General features: G+C 41.2%; 1 protein-coding gene across 1 annotated transcript in view; it reads left to right on the forward strand.

The window, feature by feature from the left end:
* The window catches only part of chd7 (chromodomain helicase DNA binding protein 7), a 174,418-nt gene extending 155,875 nt beyond the window's left edge, over positions 1 to 18,543 (forward strand). Inside the window, 11 exon segments of the mRNA XM_034182411.1 lie at positions 1,396 to 1,604; positions 1,831 to 2,838; positions 7,930 to 8,096; positions 8,228 to 8,479; positions 8,824 to 8,994; positions 12,620 to 12,853; positions 12,989 to 13,204; positions 14,142 to 14,279; positions 14,670 to 14,774; positions 14,923 to 15,088; positions 15,677 to 18,543. Of these exon segments, the coding sequence (XP_034038302.1) occupies positions 1,396 to 1,604; positions 1,831 to 2,838; positions 7,930 to 8,096; positions 8,228 to 8,479; positions 8,824 to 8,994; positions 12,620 to 12,853; positions 12,989 to 13,204; positions 14,142 to 14,279; positions 14,670 to 14,774; positions 14,923 to 15,088; positions 15,677 to 16,692 (3,682 nt within the window). The 3' untranslated portion in view covers positions 16,693 to 18,543.
* Positions 18,544 to 26,484: the final 7,941 nt, after the last annotated feature.

A 26,484-nucleotide genomic window follows, 5' to 3' on the forward strand; every position in this document is an offset into this window, starting at 1 on the left:
GTCTGTCCTGAGAAGAGCCGGAACCACACGATTTCCGCCGCCCCAGAACCTGGTGAATACTGGAGCCGCCAAGTCCCGAATTCCCAGGTGATCACCGTCCCCGACTGTCGGATCTGGTACTGCTGGCGAAGAACAAAGACAGTCAAGTGTGGGTGTGTGTACACCCAGTAACAACAATGGTGGGAATGCCACCTCCACCTCTCACTCAACACGTTGCAGTGGTCTCAGAGGAAAAGGAGCGCCGTCATGCACAGCCTCCACCAAAACGACCGGTTCTCCTGCAAACACTCACAATCACAGATTTATAAATCTCAAAAAAAGGCTGAGAGTAGTACCTCCTATGAAGTATGATATCTCGGCAACGAGGTGGAGATGACGTCTGGTCTTTATGGAGTGAGATGATGTTGAGTAGATGGGTGACAGCTGTCAAGAGGTAATGAGCGACAGCTGTCACCCCCGGCTGTGTCCATGGCGGCAGCGCCCTCTCCTGCCTGAAGCCCGCACTTTAGGCAGGGCGCCCTCTGGTGGTGGGCCAGCAGTACCTCCTCTTCTGGCGGCCCACACAACACATTGCAGATCAAAGGTTGAGCACAGATTTCTTAATAATGTGGCCTTTGCATCAGTGAATAAAACTTGATTTTCAAGGGTCATCTAAGTTGACAATATAACATTATGTAACCTTTTATGTAACTTTTTCCACAGCTAGTGCTGGACCTGGTTAATAGGGGTGTAATGGATCAAACAACTCATAGTTTAGATCGGATCAGTGTTTATAAGTCAGATGGGATCACCAAAAAACCTAAATACCACCTTGCTTTGCATTTTTAAAACACCTTGAAGAACAATAACAACAAGCTTTTTGTTGTGGTCCTGAATTAAAAACAAGGTGTCTGATGTTTAAATATTTTAAAATAAAATACTGAATTGTTATATTGATGTGAACAGTATCGGTAAATGAAAAATAACCTTTGATTATGAAAAATAGTAATAATAAAAAAGTAAAAAGAAATTGAGCAAAAGAATGAGGTTGTCCACAATGTAATGGTATTGATCACTTATAAAGGGCATCCGGCGTAAAACCTGTGCCAAATCAACATGCAGATCCACCTTGGATTTGCTGTGGCGACCCCGAGTACAAACAAGGGAGCAGCCGAAGGGACTTACTACTATATAAAGTACAGTTGTTTAGAAGAGATGATAGTGGAGACGAAGCACAAATGGTGCCAACAGCATGTTGCATCAAGTTGTATTTTAATCAAGTTAAGTTTTCAAAGGAAAGGGTTTTAAAGTAATGATGTTGCTAACTTGAGAACAGTTTAAAATCACTGTGGTACAGCACTAGTGTTTTTCAGTTCTTGCATATTACTTTATTTTTTGCCAATTTTTCTCTTTTAGGTGGACTCGTCGTGAGGAGGCTGATTTCTATCGGGTCATATCCACCTTTGGAGTTGTTTTTGACACACAACACCAGAAATTTGATTGGACACAGTTCAGGGCTTTTGCCAGACTGGACAAAAAAACTGACGAGAGTTTGGAAAAGTATTACTACTCCTTCATTGCCATGTGTAAAAGGGTGTGTCGAATGCAAGTCAAGGCTGATGCAGGTATGAGGGGTACAACCATATGCTGAAGATCTGTATTAAGCAGAAAAATGCCATTTGTCTATTACTTGAGTCACAAAAAAAATCTCTTATTGTGACAATAGTGTGACATGACATTTTAGTGAACAATTATCTAAACTTTGTTTAAAGAGTTTGTTAGTTAGAACAAAATGGACAAATATGTAATTCAGTTTATGTTTGGGCAACTACCTTTTACTTCTTTCTCCAGAACTCGCTGACCCAACCCTGATCATCGACCCAATTACAGAGGAACGTGCTTCTCGCACCCTGTATCGCATTGAGCTGCTTTGCAGGATTCGAGAGCAAATCCTTCCCCATCCACTGCTTTCTGAACGCCTGAAGCTCTGTCAGCCCTCACCAGACCTTCCAGAGTGGTGGGAATGTGGTCGTCATGACCGGGACCTTCTCATAGGAGCCTCTAAACATGGTGTGAGCCGGACAGATTATCACATCTTAAACGACCCCACGTTGAGCTTTCTGGAAGCGCATCAGCGATTTATCAGCCAACGAGGGGCTGGCACTGCCATAGGATTGCAGGGTGATGGCACCAAACCTGGGATGGTAGCAGCTGAAAGCAACCCTATACCTCTCCTAACCCCTGCAGAACTGGCAAGCGCTGCAGCTGCTGCCACAATTGCTGTTAATGCAATTAAAAATGAGGAAGGAGAGGGAAAGAAGATGAACGCTGAAGACGTTAAAGTAGAAACACAAATAAAAATGGAGGCAGAGGAAGGAGAAACCAATGACATTCCATGTACCAAGACTGAAAGTCCCAACGAGCAGAAGGAAAATGTAGGACAGACTGAAGAAGAGAATGACAAGGCTAATGCTTTACCAAGGAAGGAGGTGAAGGAAGAAAAGATATGTCTGTTTAAAGTAGAAAAAGAGGCTCAGGACAAGGTTAGAGAGGAGTACAGTGAAGGAGGAGAGAGCTGCAACATGGCAGAAGACAAAGACTTGACGGAAGAGAAGCCATTGATTGTTGCCGACCCTCTTGAGGAGCAAAAGGAGGCGACCACAGAACTCTCAGGCTCTTATGATGCCTCACTGAAAGCACAGCCTGACCACAGGGTGGTTGAGGAGGAAGATGAAGAGAAGGAGATCCCAGAATCTCCAAAATCTCCAAATTCAGCTGACATCGGGAAAAGCCCAGAGGAGGAAGAGGATGAGAGGATGGATGAAGATGACAAATCAGAGAAGTCTTCACAGGCTGAAGGTATAGAAATGTCATTACTTTTGCTGTTGCCATGAAGCTAATTGTTGAGCTCAAGGAGAATAGCATATGTGAATAATGTGTTAGTAATAGGGCACTAATCCATTTAGACCTGATGCAGCTTATGCCTTTAAAAACAACCTGATTTAAGCAAAACAAAATGAAGAAACATAGGTTGCACAAAACGTTTCCATACATAGCCTGGTTTATAAGTATTTGAACAATGCCTTTTTGGAATGTTGCTTCTGTACACCGGCAAAATGATACAACAATCAAAATGTGTAGGTAATGTGGCCATCCATCTTTAGTTGAAGGGATTTATCAAAAACATTGCATTGCCCATTTTGCATCCATTCATATTCTTAATTTGACAAATGAAACATAAGGGTGATTTTTCTCACATATATATATATATATATATATATATACACACACACACACAGTGGGTAAAATGAGTATTGAACATGTTTTTCTCAGTAAACATATTTCTAAAGGTCCTACCAACATGAAATATTCACCAGATGTCAGTAACAACCAAAGTAAACCACACATGCAAAGAAACCAAAACAAATAAGTACAGAAATTAAGTTGTGTAATAAATGGAATGACACCGGAAAAAAAATGTTGAATACACTTACTGAAATTTAATACTTCGTGCAAAAGCCTTTGTTGGTAATAACAGCTTCAAGACACCTCCTGTATGAGGGACACATGCATCTCAAGTATGATTTTGGTCCATTCTTCCACATAAAACAGTCATCAAATCTTGGAGGTTCTGTGGACCTCTTCTACTATGAACTTACTTCTAAAGTAAGACTTTTTAACTAAAGTCATTTCAAATGGCAACTTTCTGGCTTTAAGAAACACTATAAGAAATCAGGAAAAAAAATTGTGGCAGTCAGTAACGGTTACTTTTTTAGACCAAGCAGAGGGAAAAAAATATGGAATCACTCAATTCTGAGGAAAAAATTATGGAATCATGAAAAACAAAAGAACGCTCCAACACATCACTAGTATTTTGTTGCACCACCTCTGGCTTTTATAACAGATTGCAGTCTCTGAGGCATGGACTTAATGAGTGACAAACAGTACTCTTCATCAATCTGGCTCCAACTTTCTCTGATTGCTGTTGCCAGATCAGCTTTGCAGGTTAGAGCCTTGTCATGGACCATTTTCTTCAACTTCCACCAAAGATTTTCAATTGGATTAAGATCCGGACTATTTGCAGGCCATGACATTGACCCTATGTGTCTTTTTGCAAGGAATGTTTTCACAGTTTTTGCTCTATGGCAAGATGCATTAACATCTTGAAAAATGATTTCATCATCCCCAAACATCCTTTCAATTGAGGGGATAAGAAAAGTGTCCAAAATATCAACGTAGACTTGTGCATTTATTGATGATGTAATGACAGCCATCTCCCCAGTGCCTTTACCTGACATGCAGCCCCATATCATCAATGACTGTGGAAATTTACATGTTCTCTTCAGGCAGTCATCTTTATAAATCTTATTGGAACGGCACCAAACAAAAGTTCCAGCATCATCACCTTGCCCAATGCAGATTCGAGATTCATCACTGAATATGACTTTCATCCAGTCATCCACAGTCCACGATTGCTTTTCCTTAGCCCATTGTAACCTTGTTTTTTTCTGTTTAGGTGTTAATGATGGCTTTAGTTTAGCTTTTCTGTATGTAAATCCCATTTCCTTTAGGCAGTTTCTTACAGTTCCGTCATAGACATTTACTCCAGTTTCCTCCCATTCGTTCCTCATTTTTGTTGTGCGTTTTCGATTTTTGAGACATATTGCTTTAAGTTTTCTGTCTTGACACTTTGATGTCTTCCTTGGTCTACCAGTATGTTTGCCTTTAACAACCTTCCCATGTTGTGTGTATTTGGTCCAGAGTTTAGACACAGCTGACTGAACAACCAACATCTTTTGCAACATTGCGTGATAGTTTACCCTCTTTTAAGAGTTTGATAATCCTCTCCTTTGTTTCAATTGACACCTCTCGTGTTGGAGCCACGATTCATGTCAGTCCTCTTGGTGCAACAGCTCTCCAAGGTGTGATCACTCCTTTTTAGATGCAGACTAACGAGCAGATCTGATATGATGCAGGTGTTAGTTTTGGGGATGAAAATTTACAGGGTGATTCCATAATTTATTCCTCAGAATTGAGTGAGTCCATATTTTTTTTCCCTCTGCTTGGTCTAAAAAAGTAACCGTTACTGACTGCCACAATTATTTTTCCTGATTTCTTATAGTGTTTCTTAAAGCCAGAAAGTTGCCATTTGAAATGACTTTAGTTTTGTGTCAATGTCTGTGATCTGCTTTTTTCTACAAAATTAAACAACTGAATGAACATCCTCCGAGGCCGGTGATTCCATAATTATTGCCAGGGGTTGTATATTCTCCTAGTATTTCACAGGCATGTCTAAATGTTGTGCAGCAAACTTTAAACAGGCTTCAACATGCTTTTTTTTTTCCATCAGTGGAGTCTTGTGTGGTGAGTGTGCATACAGGATATGGTGGTTATGTATTCCTTACTGTTTTCATTGAAACATTTTAGCTGCTCTCTACAAGTGGTCCTTGGTTCTTGGACAGTTCTGCTAATGTATTTCACTTCTCTATCAGAACTCTTGGAAGGAGCACCTGGTTGTGGCCGGTTTATGGCCCCACAGTGCTCACTGAATTCATAAGTTTAGAAATCCTTCTGTAACCAACACCATCAATATGTTTTCCAACAATAAAGTTGTGAACATCTTGATAGCTGTTTGCTTTTACCCATCATGAGATGTTTCTTGCGTGACACCTTGGTAATGAGAGGCCTTTTTTAGGCCTTGACTGAACAAGCTGATATTAATTTATACTTACAAGGGCAGGATTACTTTATAATTACTGATAGGTTTCAGCTGGTGTCTTGGCTTTCCATTCCTTAATTTTACACCTTACTTTCTTCATGTGTTCAATATTTTTTTGTCATTTCACATTATTACACATAATTTAATTTCTGTATGTTTGTTTTTGTTTCTTTATATATGTGTAGTACTTGGGTTGTTACTGACATCTGGTGAAAATTTCACAGCAGTAGCACCTTTCGAAATACATTTATTGAAAAAAATGGTGACATGTTGTTAAATACTTATTTTACTCATCACTCATCTTCAACCGCTTATCCAGGATTGGGTCGCAGGGGCAACAGCTCTAGCAGTGGACCCCAGACTTCCCTTTCTCAGCCCACATTGACCACCTCTGATTCGGGGATCCCAAGGCGTTCCCAGGCCAGTGTGGAGACATAATCTCTCCACCTAGTCCTGAGTCTTCCCCGGGGTCTCCTCCGAGATGGACGTACCTGGAAAACCTCCCTAGGGAGGCGCCCACAGGGCATCCTTACCTGATGCCCGAATACCTATGTTACCCGCTATATACTGGTAAATTACTGAAAATTACTGGTATTTATCAATCATTAAGAAATGCAGATTGTATGGTAAATCTGCCATTGAAGCCTATATCTCCTTCAGAGTTGCCTTGGTGGTTTTGCACAGTCAACTTCTCCTTGCACAGTCACATCAGTTTTTGAGACCTGCCTATGTTCATGCATCCATCCCCTAGGTGTTAAAAAAAAATCCTTATATTTGTCCAGGTAGTTGTTCTGAAAATGGATAGACTATGTATGAAAATAACTCTTAAATGATTAATACAACCCCAGATCAGAAGAATTGGGGTGGGATGGTAATTTGGGGGGGGGGGGGGGGGGGGGGGGGGGGGGGCTGCAGTGAATCTTATTTACTTCAACATTTATTTTATTACAGACAGTCTGAACCCAAGATAGTTAATGTTTTGTGTTTTTTGTGGGAGGAAACTGGAGTGCCACACAGACACGGGGAGAACATGCAAATTCCACACAGAAAGGTTGGGAAGTGATCCCACAACCTCCTTGCTGTGAGGCTTAGTGGTTAGCATCAGTGCTAACCACTAAGCCTCTGTTCCACCCAACTCCGTATTGTAGTGCTTGACAAAGGTTTCCCAAAATAATCCCTTGCCCATGTGGTTATATCAACTATTGATTGATTATTCTTGATGCAGTGCCATCTGACGGATTGGAGACCATGGGTGTTTGCCTTAGGGTTGCAGGTGTACCTTTTAAGCACTGAAACTCATCCAGATTTCTTGAACCATTTAATGATGTCATGCACTATGTAGGGAGAAATCCCTGCAAATCCTTGTTTGAGGAACATTGTTTCTAAACATTTCCTCTGCCCATCTTTGCTCCTCAAAGACGCATTTCATGCATACTGCTTTTGTAAATCATGATTACAATCATCTTTTGACATGATCTGCTTTGTTCTTCTTTTTTTTTTTACCTCATTGCAACTCCTAAATTGTCCTGTCCCAATTTTTTGTGCTGTTTCTGAACTCAGTTGTATGAATGGATATTAATAGATGAAATGAAGTTGACCACAAAAAACATGAAATATCTTGATTTCATACTGTCTGCAATGAAATACAAGTCACAGTAAATGTAAGAATTTGTTTTTTGCATTTTCCATAAACTATCACCTCATACTGATTTGGGGTTACACGATATTTGTGTTAAAACCCTTGAATTAAAACTGGCAGTTGGCACTACAAGCATTTCATTTCTACTCCATTGTGGTGATGTAACAATTAACTGTGGAAAATGTCCTTTTTAAATGAAGTGCTAAATGTGAATAGGTTTGAAAGCATGGATGGATAGGCTGTAATTTTGTCTGTTTTGTTTGTTTTGAGTATACTGCAATGTAGAGACCTTCAGTCAGTGAGCTTATTTAATTTCATGCTTCTAGACTCGTAACTAATGATGGTTTAAAAGTGGGAGGTTGATGGGAGCTCTGAGTTTTAGAGAGATGTCAAGTTTCTGTTGGTCTCTGTCATTGCTGGCACCATAATCATCCACGGGCCTATTTCTGGTATTTTCCCACTTGACTTGCTGGGATTTTAATGAGTCTGAGTTCCAGGGGTGAGAGGATAAAATGAGTTTGGATCCCATGACAGTGTTTTTGAAGGCTGTGTAATTAAGAGTTGTCATGTGACTTTTCTTCTCCCCTTGTAGTGAGTGCTGCATCAGAACAGAAGAACTTTGATGAGGAGAGTATCGCGTCTCTGAGCATGTCTGTCCGCGATGAAACTAGAGATGGCTTTTGCCCCGATGACCTGTCTGAGATGTCTGCACTGCAGGCGTTACACGACCGCACCTTTGCATTTTCTTTCTGGCCAAAGGTCAGGCACATATTTGTTTATATGAGGAGACAATCCAACATATGATGATTTTGTGCAAATTCTATAAAAGAACTTTGAGATGGAACTCCAATGATTGGGTTTTTGCTCATTTCTGTCCATCTCTGCATCAGGATCGAGTGATGATCAACAGGATGGATAACATCTGTGAGGCTGTCCTGAAAGCCAAGTGGCCTGTCAACAGACGCCACATCTTTGACTTCCCCAGCAACCTGTTGCCAGGACATGGTTCCACGATAAGCACAACGGCAGCTGTAGCAACCGAGAATCCGCTGCAGAGGCGGAGCTTACGTGAGCTGACTATGGCTGCCATCCACACAGCTTATAGCACCAGCAATGAAAAAACATTGTCACCACAGATTCATGTGAGTGTTCATATGCCAAGAGATGGCAGGAGTATAAGCCATTATAAATGTTTCTGTAAACAAAATTTACCACAAAACCAAGTTATGGCTTTGTTTTTACTGCTCATATTTATCCATCAAAAAAGAAATACATTGTAATGTGAATCATTTTAATTTATAAGTCAATCTCAACATTTCATTTTTGTGTTGGGATGTTTGACTGTTATCAAGTACTGAAAGTAATTTTATGTAAACTAAAATTTCCATTGTTGTGACCAGTCTGTAAAAGAGCAATAATAGAAGAGAAGAGTAGAATCTGCTACGATGCTGAGTTTAACTATTGATGGTGGGTTTTTTTTTTTTAGGAGCCTGCTCTGAGTCTGGCAGTCCCTCGTCAAAGGAGGAGGAGGAGGAGAAAGGTAGAGATTGAAGCGGAGAGAGCAGCCAAGAGGCGTAATCTAATGGAGATGGTGGCTCAACTGAGAGAGAGCCACGCTGCTGCCGAGTCACAGAACCAGGCTATCGACCTCACTAAGGTTCTGTCACACTGTTCATAACTCTTTGTAGAAATTATTTCCTTCAAGGACACAATGAAGGCACTTATTGTTTTCAGTCTGTTGACTATTTTCCCTTTAAATTATTTAGACCACAAAATAGCACACAACTGTGAACAGTTTCAGAAAAGCTTATGGTGTCATGTTGTTTTTATGAGCATTTCTAAGACCAAGGTCAGGTCGGATCTGAGACGGTACTGGTGCTGTGCAGCTCCACAACCACTGGTCTTTGGAACCACCTTGGTTTCTGATTGGTTCCTGTTTCTGGGGTCCTCGACACTAAGGCACCTGTGTGCTGGATCAGGCCTAGAGAAGTGCACCACATGCATAATTTCATATTTTGTTCCCTCACAATGCAAGTGATGCTCCAAAAGAGACCAGTGCCAAAGACATCCAGTTGTCGCCTTAAATCACTGGTTAGCATCCACCACTATGTTCACACTGCAGGCCTTAATGCTCATTACCCGTCTACTGCTCATGTCAGTTTTTTACTTTTTGTCCTGGTGACATTATTCTTTTTAATGTAGCACATGCAGAAAAAGTAATTGAGATGTAAGTTGACTGAAGTGTTGAAGACTGATGGAGTCAGTGTGCGAACAGCCCTGTGAATAAGTGGAAATTCTCATCACATCACATTTCACATCGTGAACTGAACTTGATTTCATCCACAATTTCAGGATGTCAAGGGTGTGGACAGATGTTCATGCGGTGATATTTACACAATGACTGCCACCTGCACAGATTTGTAACAGACATCAAAGCGCAAGTTCAAAGCTGCATGAATTCTGATATGACTGTTCAAAATGTGGTCCAGAATCAGACCCGTGTCTAATTCTGGACCATATTTGGATGTGGCCCAAATTGGAATTGTTTAAAAAAAAATCCCATATGGCTTGTGGTGTTCATACTATTATGGGGGGGGGAATCAGATCTGTTTCACATATTAGCAATAAATGGGATCTGGGCCACATTTGACCTGGAGTTTGAACACAGCTGAAGTCTCACGGCCATACAGTATGACAGGAAGCACCAGGAACCTAAAGACTTGGATCTTCTGAAGAATGCAGGTCCACGGTCAAAATATTCTAAATATCTTTAGGATAAACAAACAAAAGATAGTTAAAATAATAGAAATTAAAAAAATACAATTTGTCACACTGGAGGAAAATGATCATCTGCTGGTATTGTTAATTAATGAATGAATCTATAATTGTCAGAGTCATTCTATGTAGGACCAACAGTCATCTCGTTCTAACTAGTCACATCATTAGGGGACGTCATGGATGAACTCTGCTGAAAGTGTTGTTAAACAATGAAATAGTGTGTTTGACACAGCTGACTTATAGGGCAAATTTACTTTTCTTACAACCTTAAGTCGTTAACATATTGTTAGCAGTCAAACCTGAGTGCTTTTGGCACCTTTAATGATTGCATCATATGAAAGTAATCCATTTTCAAAACGGCTATTGAAAAAGGAATAACATCAATATCATGGGCTCACAATAGAGCTCTTGTTGGTGACATTATTGTATTAATAAAGGAATTAATAAAACTGGCCATAGCTAACTTTAAATCCAATGAAGTGTTGATGTAAACCAATTGAGGGGGAGAAAAATAGACTTAGCTGGCTGTCTTGTTACCCAACATATTTCGCCACTAACATGTAGGTTGGTGGTGCTATTTTGAGTATGGTAGATTTTTAACTCTGTGAATGACTACTTTCTTGACTCATTCCTTCCTTACAAAACTAATTAAAAAACATTTGTCACACACAACAAAGCAGTTATAATTGATGTTTAAGAGGCTACAGTTGTATAAATCATTATGTTTCATCATGGTCATATATGTGACCATCATACAGTTGTATGTAAAAGTTTGGGCATCCCTGATCATGTCCATGATTTTCCTTCATAAATCACTGTATTGTTTAGATCAGCAATTTCAGTTAAATATATCATATAGCAGACAAACAGTGATATTTAAGAAGTGAAATGACGTTTCTAGTATTTACACAAAATGTGCAATCATTATTTAAACAAAATTAGACAGGTGCATAAATTTGGGCACCCTTGTCATTTTATTGATTTGAATACATTTAGTACTAATTATTGGAACACATAATTGTTTGGTAAGCTCATTGACCCTTGACCTCCTTACACAGATGAATCCAGTCATGAGAAAGGGTATTTAAGGTGGCCATTTGCAAATGTTTCTCCTCTTTGCGTCTCTTGTAATGAGTGGCAACATGGGAGCCTCTAAACAACTCTCAAATGACCTGAAAACGATTGTTCAACATCATGGTTTAGGGGAAGGATACAAAAAGCTATCTCAGAGATGTCTGCTGTCAGTTTCCACTGTGAGGAACATAATGAGGAAATGGAAGACCACAGGCACAGTACTAGTTGAGGCCCGAAGTGGCAGGCCAGGAAAAATCTCAGATAAGCTGAAGCAAGAGATGGTTAGAACAGTCATAGTCAACCCACAGACCTGCTCCAAAGACCTACAACATGATCTTGCTGCAGATAGTGTCTCTGTGCATCGTTCAACTATACAGCACAGTTTGCACAAGGACATGCTGTATGGGAGAATAATGCAGAGGAAGCCTTTTCTGGAGAATAATGCAGAGGAAGCCTTTTCTGCGTACATGCCACAAACAGTCACTTGAGGTATGCTAAAGCACATTTGGACAGGCCAGCTTCATTTTGGAATAAGGTGCTGTGGATTGATGAAACTAAAATTGAGTTATTTGGACATAACAAGGGTCTGTATGCATGGCTGAAAAAGAACACAGCATTCCAAGAAAAACACTTGCTACCTACAGTAAAATTTGGAGGTGGTCTCATCATGCTGTGGGGCTGTGTGGCCAGTGCAGGTACTGGGAATCTTGTTAAAGTTGAGGATCACATGGATTCCAGTCAATATCAGCAGATTCTTGAGAACAAGGTTCATGAGTCAGTGACAAAGTTGAAGTTACGCCGGGGCTGGATCTTTCGACAAGACAATGACCCAAAACACTGCTCAAAATCTACTAAGGCATTCATGCAGAGGAACAAGTACAACATTCTGGAATGGCCATCCCAGACCTGAATATTATTGAAAATCTGTGGTGTGATGTAAGCGGGCTGTCCATGCTCGGAAACCAACAAACCTAAGATGTTTTGTAAAGAAGAATGGTCCAAAATACCTTCACCCAGAATCCAGACTCTCATTGGAAACCATAGGAAGCATTTAGAGGCTGTTATTTCTGCAGGAGGAGGATCTGCTAAATATTGATGTATTTTTTTTTCTGTTGGGGTGGCCAAATTTATGCACCTGCCTAATTTTATTTAAAGAATGAGTGCACACTTTCTGTAAATCCCATAAACTTCATTTCACTTCTCAAATTATCAGTGTGTTTGTCTGCTATATGATATATTTACCTGAAATTGCTCATCCAAACAACCATTGATTTATAAAGGAAAGTCATGGAAATCATCAGGGGTGGCCAAACCTTTACATACAGCTGTATGTGTCATTTGCAGAAGTAGCAGGTTAATTGTCCAGTGATCTCTTTGCAGTCTGTCTTATTAACTCATGAATTCTTAAACTTCTCTGATTTGCTGTTCAGAGTGTTCACCATCAGCACAAAGGCACTTCCTCATTGGCTGGATTTCCATCTGCGCTGGTGACGAGCCCCTCGCTCAAGACACAGATGGATTTACTGCAGCAAGCTCCGCCCTCTACACACAGGCTAAATGGTTCTTTGGAGTCTGATCTGCCTATCATGAGGAGGCGACGAGGCCGCAGGAAAAATGTAGAAGGCCTGGAGTTACTGTTCCTTGGGCAGAAGACAGCAGGAGGGGTACGGTGTGCATGTCGTAGTCAGCAGAATAACAGGACTACTGTTACACAGACGTGTTTTGTCTCCAAAGAAAAGACAACCTTTATCAAATGGAGCTTTTCTCACATCCCCTCCTCCTCTCTGTTTGACATTTAGGATGATGCTGATGGGACCAATGTTGCTGCTGTGGACGTTGTTCAGGATGCTGTCCGTACACACAGACCTGCCACTGTCTCTGAACAGAGCCCCAGTTCCGGAACTGTTGCCTCTGGAAGTTTGGAAGAAGAAGATTCAGCAGCTTCTAACAAAGAGCTTGTAGACTGGCTGAGGCAGCACCCTACGTACACCATGGACATGGCTGGATTCAGACCAGTACGGCATTACACACTGACGTGACCTCAGTTCTCTTGTATATTCCAAAGTCTTCAACCCTTCACTGTGGTCAAACCTGGTCCTCTTTCTTTCAGAGGAATGTAAAGTTTGAGGTTCTGGATTTGTCTTTTTTAATCTCTCCTTTCAGTTCAACTCTGCAGAGAACATAATTTTTTTAGCCTGTCTCTCCATTAGAACAATTGGTCAAAGGTGAAGTGTGTGTATATATATATATATATATATATATATATATATATATATATATATATATATATATATATATATATATATATATATATATATATATATATATATATATATATATATATATGACACACTTTAAAATCAGACCTGAGTGACGAGCATCACCCTCAGGCACAATTCACTGTCGTCTTCATTTAAACAGGCTAGTTCCTGTATATGTTTCACAATAAAAGCTTTCCAGTAGATTAAAGGATATTATTCATTTTATTGTAAAACATGAGTTAGAAATGTTGGTTTTCACTGCCAGTAGCTTAATGCGCCACCATCTTTATTCTTTATTCTTTTTTTTTTTTTCATGTTTTGTTTTTTCTTTTTCAGTTGTATGAATTTCTTGTTCATGGTCTTGTTCAGTTTTTTGTGTGGCTGTGTGTGCGCGCACGCTTACATAAAGATTGGCTTCTAGCACTTGACTAATGTGGGGGGTGGGGAGCAGCTCATTTTTGTAAAAATTGTTGGAAGGGATCATCTTGGATTGGATAAATGCAGTTATATTTTGGGATAGGTGAAGTGTGCACAATTCCAGGAAATTCACAGACGTTTGTTTTTTCATCATGGATTTATATTTTCTCTTGAGTTTGCAGTCTTCGTTGTTTGTTTTTAATTCCTTTATTGTTTAGTCTTAATTTGAAACTTGTTATTCCTATCCACCCTCATTTTTTTTTTTCTTATGTAGAAGAGTGAGGACATACTGTCTCAGTTTTCTAAGCCTAAGCAGAAGCGCCATCGCTGTCGAAACCCAAACAAGATTGACATCAACACCCTCACTGGAGATGAGCGAGTGCCCGTGGTCAACAGACGGAATGGACGTAAGGTAATCAGCTTAGATCTGGATTGATTTTCATATGGCCCACACACTGCCTTCAGCATGTTACGCCTTTACAGAATTACCTAGAAGAGAAGATAAAGCTGACACACACACATACGGTGTGCCCATCAGTGTGCACAGTTTGATTTATCAATGAGCATTCATGGATGTCTGAACAAACATTTTAAATGAACAAATATATCTGAGCCCCCTTTGTCCAGTATTCATTCACATGGATATTTTCCTGTCACCAGAAGCACATGCTCTCTTGTACACAAGCACTGGTATCTTATTACCAATGTCAGCAGCATAGAACCTGAAAATGTGAAGGAAATAATGGAATTTTGTCATTACTAACAAACTTCAAACATAACTGCAGAAAATTCTCTTCCTCAGATGGGCGGGGCCATGGCTCCACCAATGAAGGAGCTCCCCAGATGGCTTTTGGAGAACCCAGAATTTTCTGTTGCACCTGACTGGACGGACATTGTTAAACAGTCTGTTAGTATTCGGCACATAATCCATGTATTCTTTGTACTTTCTCGCAGCTTATGACAGTTTTTTTTTAATACATTTACATTTTCCGTGGAATTTAAGTGAAGCTAAATTATGGCACTTTTTTAACACCATAACCCCTCTCCCCACACAGGGTTTTGTTCCAGAAGCTATGTTTGACCGCCTACTGACCGGCCCTGTTGTCAGAGAAGAGGGTGTTCGACGCCGGGGGCGACGACCCAAATCTGAGATTGCCAAGGCGGCAGCTGCCGCTCAGGCAGCTGCTCAGGCATCGCTGGCTTCTACCGCTTCATCTGCAGGTACACCTCAAGAAAGTCCTGACAAACCACTTATATACACACACACACACACACACACACACACACACTAATTCACCAGCAGGTCATTAAAGTAAAATGTGCTGTGGTCAGCTCAAGATGTAGCCATGCTGCCCTGGACAGGTCCTGATCAGTACTTGGTTGGGAGATTGCCTTGTAACATCAGGAACTGTGAGCATGTTCAGAGTAGAACTGGAGTTAGGTCAGGAAGGGCATTGGCCATAATGTTTATGCCAAACCCAAATGCAGATTTGTATCCAATCTTCTCCGAAAGTCGAAAAATTTGTTATGCTCTTCGAGTTTCCAACCAGAGGAGATAAATATTATGTACCTTATTAATAGACCTTGCTAATGCTGCTTGTGAACTGCAGCATTAGCAACAGACTGTATGTCAGTAGACATTTTCTAATGCCCAAAAGATACATATGTCACACACAATGTTTTTGGTGTGAACTACATTTGTCTGGTTTCCTTCAGTCCACACAGTGAGTGTGACTCAGCTGCTTTTGCTTTAGTGGAGTTTGTATTTGAACTGAAAGAATAACAACTTTTATTTTTCCACATCTGCAGGAGGCATCAACCCTCTGTTGCTCAACGGTCTGTTTGGAGGGATGGACTTGTCCTCCCTGCAGAGCCTCCAGTCTCTCCAGTTGGCTGCTGGTCTGATGGCCTTCCCGCCTCCCGCTGACCCGAAGCAGGCTGCTGCTGCTGCATCCATGCTGCCCCTCATGCTTCCTGGTATGGGAACCCTGCCCAATATGGCCGCCACCCTCCCCAACATGTTCAGTCTAGGTGGGCTGTTTGGTAGTAACCTGGCAACGGCCACAGCTGCTGCCACAGCAACTAATTCCACAGTTGCTGCATCATCAGGGAACACCAATGGAACGATGGAGACAGACAGAGGAGACGGTGATGAAACCATGTTGAAGAGGAAGAGAGAGGGCGACGAAGAAAATGGTGATGCAAAGGGAGAAGAGGAGAAGGAGGAGGCTGAGGGAAAGGATGAAGACAGGCAGAAGGCAAAGAAGCAGAAGATTGACAAAGAGGGTGAGGGAGGTGCAGCTAAAATGGAGAAGTCTGCCGATATTGCAGCAACTCAGAAAGCAACTGCGGATTCGTCAGCTGATCCTTCCAGTAACGGGGATGCTGCCGCCCTGTTGGCTGCAGCAGGCATGTCTGCTAATTCTTTGGCATTCAACCCCTTCCTCCTCTCCACTATGGCCCCTGGCCTCCTCTACCCCTCCATGTTCCTCCCACCAGGCCTCGGGGGACTTAGTCTTCCTGGCTTTTCAACAGCCTCCACTCTGGCCGAGCTTCAGAGCGCCATGGCAGGAGCACTAGGGGGCAGCACAATGACAACAAACCCCCGCAGAGATGAGGAAGAGGAGGAGGAGGAGGAAGAGCATATGATGAAGGCTACGCAGGAGGCACAAGGAGGTGACTGTGACTTAGCAGAGGAAAAGGAGGGGAAGGCGGTGGAGGGTTTGAGACGTGAGGCTGAGGTTTCAGCCATAGGGGATGGAGGGACGAGACAAAAGGAGGAGGAGGAGGCCTCAGCGTCTCCACTGAAGGACAAGAGTGACTGAAATAAATCACAAAATGACTGAACTTGGACTTTTCACCCCTCTGACCTCCTTCAGACTCCACGAGAAACATCCAAACATTATATATATTCTTTCCTTTTTTAGTTGTCACTCTGTTTTGGCCAGTTTTTGTTTTTTTATTGTGTGTGTGTGTGTGTGTGTGTGTGCGTGCGTGCGTGAGTGTGTAAGTTAAAACTCAGACTGATGTTGTAGTCAGGGAAACCGTCACGTTCACTCAGTTACAGCGTGTGTGCACTGTGAACGGTGCATCTCCATTTTTCCCCCAGAATCGCTCAAACAGGACGTCACTGTTCCGCTTGTTGTTGCTGCTTTCAGCTCTAATTTTTTTTTTTTTTTTTTTCCCTCTTTGTCTGGACTGTTTGTTTTTGCCAGCATCTCATCAAAGGTAGAAGAAATGCCTGCTGGTGATGCATTTGTCTAAAAGGGCGTCACAGTCACCCAGCTGTCTGTCTGACAAAGCTGCTGCAAAAGGAATTGTGGGTAATGGAGGTCATTTAGCTGTTCTGTTTCAGAGCAGAGTTTGAGTTCTCACATGCGAGTCAGGTCGACTCTGAGGAGGAAACAGGAAACAGACAGGCCTAAAGCTCACGTCTCACACACACTGATTACCACAACACACACACACAAACCGCTTGTGTCAGGTGTTTATGGCATGCACACTGTTGACGCTGATCCAATACTGTTGAGTCCAGTCCCACACTGTTTGATCAGTCTTGAGTCTTTGTGTGTCGTGGCAGCCGTCACGTTTGTTTTTTATTTTTGTTTTTCTTTCTGTGATGGATTTGGAGTGGCGGTCCACACAGGAATGCGTTGTTTCAGGTTCTTTGTATTAGTTTTTATAGAAAGAGCAGATTCTCCTAGTCGTGTATGATGGAGATGTTTCCTTTTTTCCCCCAAGTTGCTGCCACTTTAAATCTTTTTTCTCCTCCTCCTCTCTGCATTCTGGTAGTTTCACACGAAGTGCTGCTCCCCTAGTGACCTCTTGAAGACTGTTGTTCTAGTCACACACACTGACACACAGGCCTGGCCCACATGCGACTGAAACCCATTAAAGTTTTTAAGTCTAACGTAAAGTTTGACTGTGGTCACTGAATACGCTTAAAATACTTGAAAAGTGCACGTGGTGCTTTGATTTGTCGTGCCCATTCCTAAAGCTGGTTTTCAAGCCGGCTCAAGCACCTCATGTGGTGTTGGACAGAACATTGAAATAAAACTGTGCGGCCAGGTCTTTTTTTGTTTGTTTTTTTGCTACCACAACCAGCCCAGCAGGGGGCAGAGACGTGCACGATGGAGGAGAAGGTGCTTCATATGTTTGGCCGTGTGTGACTTAGCGGCGCTCTGGAAAACACCTTCTCTTCGGGCGTCCTCGTTTTCTGTAACGCTGAGACAGCAATAACTAAGGCAGCTTTTGAATGTTCCAATGTCGCTCTCCCAAAAACCGAATAACACAAACAATATGAAAAACCACAAGTGTCATATAAATAGAACTAAAAACTGTAATTGATGACAAATAAGTACTGCAATCATTTTGTCTGGCTCTGTTCCTGTTGATGCACTGGTGTTAAAGAGTTAAATAATCAGGTACCTTTATTACTTAGCTACTTTCTTGAATAAAATGGACGTTTTGTTACTTTTAGCCAGCAAGCTGAAGAGCATTACCTCAAAATTCTTATCTAGCCTTGAAGTTTACAGACATACCATGTAAATGTTTTTTTTTCCTCTTTTTTTGGTGCGTGTATTTTGTTTTTGTTTTTTGAAGACATCATGTATGATGAATTGTAGCTATGATGCTTTTAATAAAAGTGAATCATGATATTCGCCTAGGACACCAAAGCTCAGCCTGAATCGTCTCATCTTTTTCCCTCTGCGAGTCACTCACCAAAACGCCGCTGTTCTCAGCTTAGCCATGTAATGTTCATTTTCTAACTTACCCCTTGAGTTGAATTTATAGTCAGGTCCATAAGTATCTGGACATTGGCAGTTGTTTTAGTGACACTTTGACTCTACACTTTGATTTGATTAGACATGAAACAACAAATGTCACTCAGATATTTATGGCCATCACTTGAAGTGTGGTATCTTGGCCTAAAAAGATTCCATCTTTTAGTTAACTAAAGTTGATTGTCTAAATGCAAAGGGGTGTTTAACAGGCCGTTTTGTAAATTCTTTTTAGTCATGTCTGCAATCTCGTTTGTATAAAGCACTTAGCCTCATATGGAATCCACATCTTCATTGATCCGACACAATCACTTTAAAAATGTTTGTGCGTGATAATCAGGTCTAACAATTTTGCCTCTACACACCACTGCAGTGCACCATTCCAGGATGTACAGTCCATCCAGAAAGTATTCACAGCACTTTTTCCACATTTTATGTTACAACCTTGTTCCAAAATGGATGAAATTCATTTTTTCCTCAAATTTCTACACACAATACCCCATAATGATAATGTGAAAAAGTTTTTTTTAAGATTTTTGCAAATTTATATTTAAAAAGAAATCACAAATGCGTACGTATTCACAGCCTTTACCATGAGCTACAAAATTGAGCTCACGTGCATCCTCTTCACTGATCATCCTTGAGATGTTTCTACAGCTTAATTGGAGTCCACCTGGGGTAAATTCAGTTGATTGGACATGATTTGGAAAGACACCCACCTGTCAACATATAAGGTCTCACAGTTGACAGCATGTCAGAGCACAAACCCAGCACTAAGTCAAAGGAATTGCCTGTGGACCTCCAACGCAGGATTATTTTGAGGCACAAATCTGGGGAAGTAGTACAGCCGATAACTGAAACAATCCTTCACAAAGTAATAAAAGCAACAAATTCGGCACAAATACTCCGTAGACATGACTCTTGAAAAAAAAACAAGTAGCCACTTGAATTTTCAATCAGTGGTAGGTCGGGTCAAATGAAGAATTGTCAGCGTGCACGCTAACTTCTGCAAACTCAAAGCTAACTTCAGCTCTATTCAAAAGTTCATAACTGTAAATACTGTTTATGATTTTTTTTATTATTTATAGAGGGACTTTATTGAATATGTACAAACTAAGTAAGACAATAGGATCTTAATGTAAATAAATGTATAATTAAGTACCTATATATTAATTAATGTACTTTGAACTGGGATATCAATTAAACAATTGCAAATTATAAAGAAGACATTGCTCATATCGCTGAGGGCATTTCAGCATTGCGTTATAATGCCCCCCAAAAAATACAACTGATAGGATTAATAAATGGAATAGTTTTGTGTTGAATGTTTCGTCTGCAAGATCAAGGTCAATGTCGACGTCCATTGGATTCTATGGGATGTGACGTGTTGCCGTGTAATGTAATAACCAAGCGTGACACATGGTGTAAACTATTACTTTATAAAACTCAACCAATAATTTGCGTTACGCTTTAGAATATTTTGAGCAACTTTCCTTCTGACCCCTCTAAAACTGGAACCGACCTTTGTCACCATTCTTGCTGTTTTACCCCATAATTCCATAACATTCAGTCATAGATAGTCCAAACTACTCGTATACCATTTTAGAATATTTATGTTAAGACAAATAATGTGGTATAGCTTTCAATTCGACTGGAATACCCCTGTGTAATTCTTCAACTGACCCCTACCTGGAGACCGATTGAAAATTCAAGTGACTACTCAGTTTTTTTCCACACAGTAAAGTCTGAGAGTATTTGTGCCAACTTTGGTGCTTGTATCACCATCTGAAGGATTCCTCTGTAAATATTCTGTTATCTGCTGCATTAAAGGGTTCAGAAACATTTCTGCTGCTTTGAAGATCCCAATGAGCACAGTGACCGCCATCATTTGTAAATGGAAGAAGTTTGGATCCACCAGGACTCTTCCTAGAGCTGGCTTCCCGTCTAAGCTGAGTCATCATGGGAAAAGGGCCTTAGTCAGGGAGGTGACTCAGTAAGGTGGACTGCCTTACTAAGAACAATCTTTTTGAGCCACTGTAGACTGCTTTTAGAAAATATTCCACAGAGACAGCTCTCACTAAAGTGAATGATCTTCTGCTTGCAATGGATTCGGACATCACTACGGTTCTGGTGCTGTTAGATCTCAGTGCTGCGTTTGATACTGTGGATCATCATACAACCCCTGGCAATAATTATGGAATCACCGGCCTCGGAGGATGTTCATTCAGTTTGTAGCGGGATGAAAGTCCCGGGTCCCAATTGAAAAGATGTTCCCGCTAGCTTGGCTAACGGGGAGTTCCCCTTTGGCTGACCCGGTAGAGGAACGATCTTTTGTGCGAGCCGCGTGGGTTCGATCCCCACCGTCGTCAGGGCCACGAAGGTCCTGCTGCTTCAATCTGGCGTCACGAACAGGATGTGGGTCACAGAGTATGCTAACATGCACCTGTGACTTCGGGACAAAGTCAAAAATGGTGGGGAGATGTGTAGCGGGATGAAAGTCCCGGGTCCCAATTGAAAAGACGTTCCCGCTAGCTTGGCTAACGGGGAGTTCCCCTTTGGCTGACCTGGTAGAGAAACGGTCTTTTGGTGCGAGCCGCGTGGGTTCGATCCCCACCGTCGTCCCGGCCACGAAGGTCCTGCTGCTTCAATCTGTTTAATTTTGTAGAAAAAAAGCAGATCACAGACATGACACAAAACTAAAGTCATTTCAAATGGCAACTTTCTGGCTTTAAGAAACACTGTAAGAAATCAGGAAAAATAATTGTGGCAGTCAGTAACGGTTACTTTTTTAGACCAAGCAGAGGGGAAAAAAAAATATGGACTCACTCAATTCTGAGGAATAAATTATGGAATCACCCTGTAAATTTTCATCCCCAAAACTAACACCTGCATCAAATCAGATCTGCTCGTTAGTCTGCATCTAAAAAGGAGTGATCACACCTTGGAGAGCTGTTGCACCAAGTGGACTGACATGAATCATGGCTCCAACGCGAGAGATGTCAATTGAAACAAAGGAGAGGATTATCAAACTCTTAAAAGAGGGTAAATCATCACGCAATGTTGCAAAAGATGTTGGTTGTTCACAGCTGTGTCTAAACTCTGGACCAAATACAAACATGGGAAGGTTGTTAAAGGCAAACATACTGGTAGACCAAGGAAGACATCAAAGCGTCAAGACAGAAAACCTAAAGCAATATGTCTCAAAAATCGAAAATGCACAACAAAACAAATGAACGAATGGGAGGAAACTGGAGTCAACGTCTGTGACCGAACTGTAAGAAACCGCCTAAAGGAAATGGAATTACATAGAGAAAAGCTAAACGAAAGCCATCATTAACACCTAAACAGAAAAAAACAAGGTTACAATGGGCTAAGGAAAGCAATCGTGGACTGTGGATGACTGGATGAAAGTCATATTCAGTGATGAATCTCGAATCTGCATTGGGCAAGGTGATGATGCTGGAACTTTTGTTTGGTGCCGTTCCAATGAGATTTATAAAGATGACTGCCTGAAGAGAACATGTAAATTTCCACAGTCATTGATGATATGGGGAACCCACGCGGCTAGCACAAAAGACCGTTTCTCTACCAGGTCAGCCAAAGGGGAACTCCCCGTTAGCCAAGCTAGCGGGAACGTCTTTTCAATTGGGACCCGGGACTTTCATCCCGCTACACTTGCAAAAAGACACATAAGGTCAATGTCATGGCCTGCAAATAGTCCGGATCTTAATCCAATTGAAAATCTTTGGTGGAAGTTGAAGAAAATGGTCCATGACGAGGCTCCAACCTGCAAAGCTGATCTGGCAACAGCAATCAGAGAAAGTTGGAGCCAGATTGATGAAGAGTACTGTTCGTCACTCATTAAGTCCATGCCTCAGAGACTGCAAGCTGTTATATAAAAGCCAGAGGTGGTGCAACAAAATACTAGTGATGTGTTGGAGCGTTCTTTTGTTTTTCATGATTCCATAATTTTTTCCTCAGAATTGAGTGATTCCATTTTTTTTTTTTCCCCTCTACTTGGTCTAAAAAAGTAACCGTTACTGACTGCCACAATTTTTTTTTTTTCCTGATTTCTTATAGTGTTTCTTAAAGCCAGAAAGTTGCCATTTGAAATGACTTTAGTTTTGTGTCATGTCTGTGATCTGCTTTTTTTCTACAACCCCTGGCAAAAATTATGGAATCACCGGCCTCGGATGATGTTCATTCAGTTGTTTAATTTTGTAGAAAAAAAGCAGATCACAGACATGACACAAAACTAAAGTAATTTCAAATGGCAACTTTCTGGCTTTAAGAAACACTATAAGAAATCAAGAAAAAAAGATTGTGACAGTCAGTAATGGTTACTTTTTTAGACCAAGCAGAGGAAAAAAATATGGAATCACTCAATTCTGAGGAATAAATTATGGAATCACCCTGTAAATTTTCATCCCCCAAACTAACACCTGCATCAAATCGGATCTGCTCATTGACATTGACCCTATGCCATGACATTAACCCTGTGTCTTTTTGCAAGGAATGTTTTCACAGTTTTTGCTCTATGGCAACATGCATTATCATCTTGAAAAATGATTTAATCATCCCCAAACATCCTTTCAATTGTCCAAAATATCAACGTAAACTTGTGCATTTATTGATGATGTAATGACAGCCATCTCCCCAGTGCCTTTACCTGACATGCAGCCCCATATCATCAATGACTGTGGAAATTTACATGTTCTCTTCAGGCAGTCATCTTTATAAATCTCATTGGAACGGCACCAAACAAAAGTTCCAGCATCATCACCTTGCCCAATGCAGATTCGAGATTCATCACTGAATATGACTTTCATCCAGTCATCCACAGTCCACGATTGCTTTTCCTTAGCCCATTGTAACCTTGTTTTTTTCTGTTTAGGTGTTAATGATGGCTTTTGTTTAGCTTTTCTCTATGTAAATCCCATTTCCTTTAGGCGGTTTCTTACAGTTCGGTCACAGACGTTGACTCCAGTTTCCTCCCATTCATTCCTCATTTGTTTTGTTGTGCATTTTTCGATTTTTGAGACATATTGCTTAAGTTTTCTGTCTTGACGCTTTGATGTCTTCCTTGGTCTACCAGTATGTTTGCCTTTAACAACCTTCCCATGTTGTTTGTATTTGGTCCAGAGTTTAGACACAGCTGACTGTGAACAACCAACATCTTTTGCAACATTGCGTGATGATTTACCCTCTTGAGTTTGATAATCCTCTCCTTTGTTTCAATTGACATCTCTCGTGTTGGAGCCATGATTCATGTCAGTCCACTTGGTGCAACAGCTCTCCAAGGTGTGATCACTCCTTTTTAGATGCAGACTAACGAGCAGATCTGATATGATGCAGGTGTTAGTTTTGGGGATGAAAATTTACAGGGTGATTCCATAATTCTTTCCTCAGAATTGAGTGATTCCATATTTTTTTCCCTCTGCTTGGTCTAAAAAAGTAACCGTTACTGACTGCCACAATCTTTTTTTCTTGATTTCTTATAGTGTTTCTTAAAGCCAGAAAGTTGCCATTTGAAATGACTTTAGTTTTGTGTCATGTCTGTGATCTGCTTTTTTTCTACAAAATTAAACAACTGAATGAACATCCTCCGAGGCCGGCGATTCCATAATTTTTGCCAGGGGTTGTACAAAATTAAACTGAATGAACATCCTCCGAGGCTGGTGATTCCATAATTTTTGCCAGGGGGTGTATTCTACTCGATAGACTGGAGAATCATTTTGGGATTACTGGGAATGCCCTTAATGGTTGACGTCATACCTGACGTTCTCACTGCATTTTGTACAATAACACTACCTCTAACATTAGTGATATGAAATTTGGGGTTCCACAGGGGTACATCTTAGGCCCCCTGCTTTTCTCCCTTTATATAGCACCCCTTGGGCGCATATTGCGGTGTTTTGGGATTATCTTTCACTGCTATGCTGATGATACTCTGTTATACATGCCGATAACTGCTGGTAATCTCATCCACATAAAAACCTTAGAAGATTGCCTTGCATCAGTGAGAAGTTGGATGTCTAGCAACTTCCTATTTTAAACTTTGATAAGACTGAAATAATGGTTCTTGGTCCAGTGAGACATCAGCAACAATTTGACCAGTTAACGATTAGCGTAGGTTTGTGTGTCATACATCACACTCACAAAGTGAGGAACCTTGGGATAATTTTTGATCCTATGTTGTCCTTTCACCTCCACATTAAAAATATTAGGAGGACTGCTTTCTTCCACCTGCGAAATATAGCGAAAATTCGTCCCATCCTATCTGGCTGATGCTGAGACCCTGATTCATGCCTTTGTCTCTTCTAGATTGGAATACTGCAATGTTCTATTTTCTGCTTTACTGCAGTCCAGCATTAGGGGTCTCCAATTGGTTCATAATGCTGCCGCCAGACTTTTGACACAAAGCAGAAAGTTTGACCACATCACACCCATTTTGGCATCTCTTCACTGGCTTCCTGTCCCAGTGAGATCAGAGTTTAAGGTTCTGCTACTAGTCTATAAAATTGTTCACGGAGTGGCACCTCCCTACTTAGTTGACCTAATTAAACCCTACGTACTGGCACAGGCTTTGCGTTGTCAGGGTGCAGGAGTACTTTGTGTCCCTAGGATGATTAAGACGTCTGCGGGTCACAGAGCTTTCTCTTATCATGCCCCTTTTCTGTGGAATGATCTCCCTGCATCAATAAAACAGATTCTGTAGAGACTTTCAAATCCAGATTTAAGATGCACTTATTTTCCCTTTCATATGGCTAGCATACTGGTATAGTATGTTACTATGCTTTTTACTCTTTTAAATTCATTTTATTAGGAAACGGAGCATGCCACGGCCTCAACTTTATCTAAATTCTGGGTCTCTTAGTGAAGCTTAGTGCTAGTGGCTGACGATCACCTTAGCATTTCCTTTGTTTGTCTTGTTGCTTAATGCTGACAAATTATACTGTATTTGTCTTTACGATGTCTTTCTTGTCTCTCTCTTTGAGATGCGGTTCCATCCAGAGATGGGTGTGGTATCTGTTCCTGAAACCCTCCTGTCCTGTGCACCAGCAACATTTCCTGTATATTTGTTTTGCGAATTGTTTTGTAATTTCTGTCGGTAGAATGGCCCAAGCAGAGGGTGACCTCTTTGAATCTCATATGCTTGAGGTTTCTTCCTCAGAGGGAGTTTTTCCTTACCACTGTCACCTGTGTGCTTGCTCTGGGGGTTGGTAAGGTTACTTGTGTGAAGTGCCTTGAGGCAACTATGTTGTGATTTGGTGCTATATGAAAATAAATTGAAAATAGAAAGGTGACCAAGAACACAATGGTTACTCAGAGCTTCAGCCTTCCTCTGTGGAGAGGAGAATCTTCCAGAAGGACAACCATCTCTGCAGTAATCCACCAATCAGGCCTGTATCGTAGAGTGGCCAGACAGAAGCCACTCCTTAGTAAAAGACACATGGCAGCCCACCTGGAGTTTGCCAAATGGCACCTGAAGGACTCTCAGACCATCAGAAACAACATTTTCTGGTCTGATGAGACAGAGACGGAACTCTTAGCCTGAATTCCAGGCATCATTTTTGGAGGAAACCAGGCACTGTCCCTACAGTGAAGTGTGGCAGCATCATGCTGTGGGGATGTTTTTGTTTTTCAGCAGCAGGAACTGGGAGACTACTCAGGATTGAGGGGAAGATGAATGCAGGAATGTACAGAGACATCCTGGATGAAAACCTGCTCCAGAGCGCTCTTGACCTCAGAATAGGGTGACAGTTTCATCTTTCAGCAGGACAATAACCCTAAGCAAACATCCAAGATATCAAAGGTGTGACTTCAGGACAATTC

Source organism: Thalassophryne amazonica, chromosome 12, assembly GCF_902500255.1.
Source record: "Thalassophryne amazonica chromosome 12, fThaAma1.1, whole genome shotgun sequence".
NCBI lineage: Eukaryota > Metazoa > Chordata > Actinopteri > Batrachoidiformes > Batrachoididae > Thalassophryne > Thalassophryne amazonica.